The sequence below is a fragment of the Solanum tuberosum genome, unplaced genomic scaffold, assembly GCF_000226075.1.
Source record: "Solanum tuberosum cultivar DM 1-3 516 R44 unplaced genomic scaffold, SolTub_3.0 scf00036, whole genome shotgun sequence".
NCBI classification, from domain to species: Eukaryota; Viridiplantae; Streptophyta; class Magnoliopsida; order Solanales; family Solanaceae; genus Solanum; species Solanum tuberosum.
Window position 1 is genome coordinate 2397182 of NW_006238960.1, and position 6767 is coordinate 2403948.

General features: G+C 38.0%; 1 protein-coding gene across 2 annotated transcripts in view; it reads right to left on the reverse strand.

The window, feature by feature from the left end:
- The window catches only part of LOC102583029 (TBCC domain-containing protein 1-like), a 50040-nt gene extending 47434 nt beyond the window's left edge, over positions 1-2606 (reverse strand). The window contains exon 1 of one of the 2 annotated variants that reach the window (XR_366929.2): positions 1927-2606. Coding sequence is in view for 1 of the 2 variants with exons in the window: in XM_006342258.2 (XP_006342320.1) it covers positions 1927-2409 (483 nt within the window). In the remaining variant the exon portion in view is untranslated. The remainder of the gene's footprint in view (positions 1-1926) is intronic. The other variant, XM_006342258.2, reaches the window with a different exon arrangement.
- Between the last annotated feature and the right edge of the window lie 4161 nt (positions 2607-6767).

Below are 6767 nucleotides of genomic sequence, written 5' to 3' on the forward strand. Positions count from 1 at the left end.
GGGGGGGTAGATCGACCATGGTCAATAGTGTTCTAGATGCAATGCCTGCATAGATGATTTCAGTAGTCCCACCCCTTGACAATGTGATCAAGAGAATAGACATGCTAAGAAGAAAAATATTTTGGCAAGGAAATGAAGACAAGAAAATTTCATCGGGTCAAATTGGAAGAGGTCATGAAAAGCAAGAAGGAAGGGAGAGTGGGGATCAAGAATATGAAGATACAAAACAAAAGCCTAATGATGAAGTGGCTATGGAAATTCATCACAGGAGAGAATATGTTGTGGAAGGAGGTCATCTATGCAAAGTATGAAATGGAGGATAAATGGATTACCAAAATGGTGACCACTCCTTTGGTTGCTGGAGATCAGTTACGAATCTGTGGCCATTACTACTGTCCATAATAAACTTAAAAGGTGGGGAATGGACTAAAAGTGGCATTCTGGGAGGAAAAGTGGATAGCTCAGAGAACTTTGAAGCAGTTATTCCCTGATCTACACCTATTAAGCTTTCAGCAACAGGCCACTGTTGCGAAAATGTGGACATGTCAAGGTTGGAACCTTCAGCTCAGGAGAAATTTAATGATTGGGAGGTGGAAAGGATAGGTACCCTATACAACACCTTAGCCCCTTTCAACAACTTAACTGGGGAAGAAGACACTACAATATGGAAGGTAGGCAACAAAGGAGCTTTCACTGTGAATTCCGGATACCGGAATATCACATACAATGTCAATTGTTTCACATGGTTGCTAACCAGAGAAGTAGTACTGACACCGGACAACATGAAGAAGAGGAAATACCATTTATGCTCCAGATGTTACTTATGTGAAGAACAAACCAAGACAGTCAACCATCTCTTTTTACACTGTAAACGGGCAAACAGCTATGGAGACTATTCATCTGCTTGCGGAAAATCTCTTGGGTGAAACCAAGGAACATAGACGGAGTGTTGAAGTGTTGGATTAGAGTTGGCAATGCTACAACAAATGAGGAAAGATGGAAAATTGTCCAAGCTTGTATATGGCGAACAGTGTGGAAAGAAAGGAATCAAAGATATTTTGGGGAAAGGATAGCAATTTATATAATTTTAAGATGAATTACCTGACTTTATATTACTTTTGATGTGAACAAAAAGTGTTAGGACAGAATGAAGATATTTTAGAAGTTTTAGACTATTTGTAACAAAAAGAACAAATAGGCCTCCTAGATTGTAATACATTTGGAAAGGAGGACTAAACTTTGATGTAGTATACTTGTGGATATATAGATGGAAAAGTTACCATTTCTCAAAAAGAGATAATGCCTTGAAACTGATGGGCCTCTCTCTCCCTTTTTTTTTAAAAATAAAAGTACTCCATCTACTTTATTCTGGAACAAAGAAGTAAGGAAAAGAGATCAATCAATTCACGCAAGATCAATCAAGAGAATACCATGGATCCAGGCTATGTTGCTCGGACACTTGAAAAATGTCGACGGGTGCGTGTCGGATCCTCCAAAAATAGTGTATTGTTGAAGGATCCGACACGGGTGCAGCAACATTTTTGGAGAGTCCGAGCAACTTAGGATTCAAGTACTTCCCTATCTTATGTACCATTTTTTGGATGTAATGTGAAAATCATTAAGTTCTACTATCCTCATGTCATGTATAGGGATTTGTATTAGTGTGTTTATGGTTTACTATCAATAATCCGTTAAAATCCTTACAAAATTTTACTTTTTCTCAAAGTCTTTTTAACATGGTAAACAATCCATATTCTAGCTTCTTCATGTGTCTAAATCTTATTACAGGAACCTTAACTACCACTAAAATCTTCCAATAGATAACAAAAAATGCACAGAAAGCTCAATATATATTATCAATTCAATGATAATTCTCTTTGAAACAGCAGTTCAAAAAAATGCTAGAGTTCTGAACAATATCCTCACCTGCAATGGTGACAATGCAGACAAGAACCCATCGAAAGCTGAAGTGGAGGGCCAAACATCAGCTACAGCAGCTGAATCCTTATGTCCTTTAGGGAGCAACCTCTTGTAACTCTGAATGTACAAAAATACAACCAAATCAAACACATTAACACCAACAGACCCAATCTCGGAGGGCTTAGCGGTAACGAGAGGGTCAGAGACGGAGTGAAGAACACAGGCAATGGTTTCAAGGAGAAGTTGAGCTTGGTCAGGCGAGATCTGAAGGGACTCAGCAATGGATTCCGGGTTAACACGGTAAGTTGATTCAGACGAAAGGGACAATAGCTTGTCCTTAATCGGACCTAGGGTTTGTGTTCCGTCGGTGAAAATTAGCTTTGGGATCGGTAATAGGCCGTGTTCGAATGGATCTCTACGTGGGTGTATGTAAGCTGGGGAGAGGGATGGTATCGTTGCGGGTGATGGTGTTTCATCGGTTACTGCCATTGGTATTATGGGAAAGAAGAAGGGAAGGAAGAGAAAAGCTAGTGAAAATGGTAGTGATGGGAAGAATACCAGGGAGAGAAGAAGCGGGGCTGAAAAGCCCGCTTGGCCCGTGCTTCAACGCGCGCGGTTTTTTCCTGGACAGTAGGTTAGACAGAACGTTACTTTTGGAGCATTTTTGAGTGAACAATGCTCACATTTCCTTTTGTTTCCTATATCTATGCTCTCGTTGTCACTCCCCAAATTTTGGCCCACACAAACTGACATTTGGTGTATTTAACTTGCTCAATCAAAACAGCTCTACATGATATATACTTGAAACATATATATGAAATAAAATCATTAAGTAATTTTTATTCATAAAATATTGTCTTTAAGTTCATGTCATAAGAATCTAATAAATCGAAAAAACTTATGGAGTTTGCATAAGTGAACATTTAGACTCGTGTATCTGTGAAGCCTCTAAATATTACATGAATAACAATGTTTACTAGGACAAGGTCTCGGCATAGCCATAAGCTAACAAAGCTGAATAAATAAAGATTATGCCACAAGATCAAGTAAGGCTCACCAAAAGTTGAGTGTGGAAAACCTAGCGTGTAGCTCTGTCTTCATGAAAATTTGAAACTATATCGTGAAATGCAGTGCCCGTACAATAGGGTCGTAAGTAAATGTGGAGTGGTACTTGTATGTAATACTAGAATGGCAAGGCCCGTGCTAAGCACGGACCCAACATCAACCTGTTTGTACAAAAATTTTGAAGGATAAAACAACATCAATTTTAACCCCAAAAAAATGACGATGGAGAAAAAATTGTGTGTACACCAATACTTTTCCATGGAGATCAAATAGTTGACGAAGCAAACAAAGATTTTATATATGTAATAGTTATAGGTAACATTCTAAAAGGTTGGTCTGCAAATAGGTATGTGATAGTGCTTCTGTCTTCATATAATCGACATTGTAGATGAGAATCTTGAAGAACACTTGCAAAAAAGGGAATAGAATAAATTACTTGTAATTTTATCTTGGATCAAGATTTAAATATGCATATGGTATGAGAAGCTAAGAGTACTAATTTTCCAATTTAATTAGATGTACTGTAGCAAGAAATAATCAAATTTGAAGAGTTAGAACTAATGCCAAAATATTCAAGAACCTTCACCAAATGGAATACAAGTCACTTTTGAAAGGAAAAAAAGAATGAAGAAAATTAATGCATTTAGATTAACAGATAAACAATCTAACTTAAACGATTCTCATGGTTTCTATTTCCTCACCAACCATGAAACATAAGAGTCAGAATTCTCGTTGCGCCTTTGCTACAGTGAATCTTCTCAATGAATTTAGCAATTACAGTTTTCACTTTCTTGCAGTTCTCTTCATTAAATATGCACATATGCATAGAGAAGAATTCCTAAAGAAATGTACAAAATTTTCAAAAGCAATATTCAATAACCCACTAGAATGTGGGAACCTCAACAACCCAAATCTCACCAACTTTCAGTACCATACAAGGCTCCATGATCGAAGTGTCTTGCACGCAAACTTATATTTCTAGAAGTGCTATGTATTAGAAATATTGTGAAATAAGCTCTGCCACCTTTTTTCCTCAATTGAGTAGATAGACCAAGTCAAAGGTTTATTTAGCAACTAATACCACACTCGATGTATGTTGCAGCTCACACTGAAGTGATTCACTTTCTCCATTTAAGAATTGATACAATAATAGAAAATCAATTTCAGCTTCTCATCCTAATTTCTTTAGTAAAGCAAAACAAACACTAAAAGAGTTCACAAATCACAGTTATAAGGATTTTTCCAGTTTCCAGCATGATAATTCTACTACTATTGTTCATATTTTTTCATTTCTATTTGTTGTTGTACCTACAATTGTTTCACAGGCCTTTTGAAACTTACCTGCAAACTGTATCGTGTGAAAGGCTCGTTCTTTAATTGACTCCTTGTAGACCATTCGTGCAGGGCACATCACCTTCGTTGATGGGCGGCAATCTTTCAGTTACCTCAGGCAACTTTATAGCCAGCAATCAAGTTGTCTTTGCCTGATGTTTAATCAAACTGGCCTCATCTGTTTTCCTATCAATACCACAATAGTTCTTTAGTTGCCACTTCTCTGCATGATGCACCTTGACAACAAAAGAGAAACTTATGTTATCTTTAGAAAGCGGATAAACGTCAAACAACTATGAATCTAAAGAGGCGTTTTAAATTCATTGACAAACAAAATCACCACAAAATGGTAAAAACTATCCTATAAGCGATAAGTTCCAAGAATTTCATAGGAGTTGGTCGGACTTGGTGATTGGTAGCTGGGTTATGGCTTGTAGAATCTGTTTGCAGATGGCACGGTAGCAACAATGCCTCATTGATGCAAAAAGAACTTCAACTGCTGACTTAACTGAAAAAGGTAATATAAATTTGAAATTTAAAAAGAACAAAGACACAACAAAAGAAAGACCAAAGAAGTATAACAAAGAAGTGAGATTTACAATTACCAGGACCAGGTGGATGGAATAGATCAGAAGATGTAAATAAGTATTCATGGATAAAATAGGAATTACAAATAGAAGATCCATGACAATAACCACCACATTTTGCCTAGGAAGAAGTACAATGACAATCAACAAATTATATGTATTCAACAAAATCTACAAATGAATAGAGCTTAAATTCAATATAAACACTTACACAATCTCTATAATGCCTTAAGTATTCTGTTCATGTTAGCTTCTTGAACTTCAAGGATTTGCTGTAATTATTTGCACTGCGTGGAATGTGTTATTTTGGGATTGCGGGTTACAATACTCAGTAAGAGATGCTGGTAAAGTGATTCATGCATAAGTTTGTTGCTGGTTTCCTTCATATTTCAGTCAGTGCTTATGATGTTGGTCTATCGGAAACAACCTATTTACCTCCAAAGATAGGGAGTAAGGTTTGCGTGTTGATCTTAGGCATATTTATATGCCTAGAAAGTTAATAATGTCACGCCCCAAACCCAAGGGGCGCAATTGGCTCCTAATGCCATAACTCAGGCCTGAGCCGACCCTTCTGAACCATTTGCTACTAGCGCATGACAGCCACACGCAATTAAGAAAACAAACAAGTATATCTCGGCTTAAATTTAAGCCCTCGGCCGGCAAGGCCCCTGCCAACAAATCTATAAAAGAAACAGCTACACCCAAGAGTTCATATAAAAAAATAGTCAACTAGCACAGAAGTCTTGATTGGGCCGTCAAGGCCACCATGATCTCTATAGTGAAACTGAAAGCAGGTATATATCAATACAATACATCAAATAGCTAACAAGCATCAGCAAACCAACAAACTGGGCCAACATGGCCATAACGTAGTTGTACACCCCACACACTAGTCTGCAAGCCTCTAAGAGTAGTAAATATTGGCGGGACAGGGCCCAGCCTACCCGTAAAAATATATACAACAAAAGCTAACAAACTTCCCAACTCTGGCAGCTCCGGAGGAAAGGGGCTACCCAACCAGATAGAAGTCAATCCTGCTGAGGAGGTCTACTGGGTCATCTGTCGGGTCCTGCATACATGAATGCAGCGCCCCCAGGCAATGGGGCGTCAGTACAAAATAATGTACAGAGTATGAAAGGCTATAGACTAAATGAGCAAGTATCATAATATACCAAAAGCAATCAGGTAAGGAAATCAATTTTAGTAAAGCATGCTAACCCACAACTGAATCTAAAAAATACAATAATGATCAAACAGCAACCTATCCAAGCCCCCATAAGCTCGGTAGGTACAAACAACATACCACTTACCTAGGGACCCATAAGCCCAGAAGATGCCAAATCAATCTACGTAACCCTATCGGTAGCCCCTTATCTTTGTAAGAAGTCACATTGCCCTTTTTGGCAACGATATAGCCCCGTAGGCACCAAATATCTCTCTTAGGCAACATCATAGCTCTATGGGGTGCATGTAGCCCTCTTTTGCATCACATAGCCCTGTAGGCAACACATAGCTTTCTTTGGCGTCAAAATATCCATGTAGGCAACACATAACACTCTTTGGCATCAATATAACCCTGTGGGCAACACATAGCCCTCTTAGGCAATAACATAGTCCTATTAGACAACATCATAGCCCCCATAGGTAGTTCATAGCTCAACAACTAACCACAATAGCCCCAAAGGTGACAACAAATAATTGAATAAGCTAAAGGTGAGAAATTTAGATATAAATAATATATATATATATATATATAGTTTCCAAGTCGTTCCTAACTCAGGGTCATTCTTAACAGATTTTGAGTCCCTATAATGAGGGTTTATAACCACTCAATCAGCCAACCACTCACAATTACATCTACAA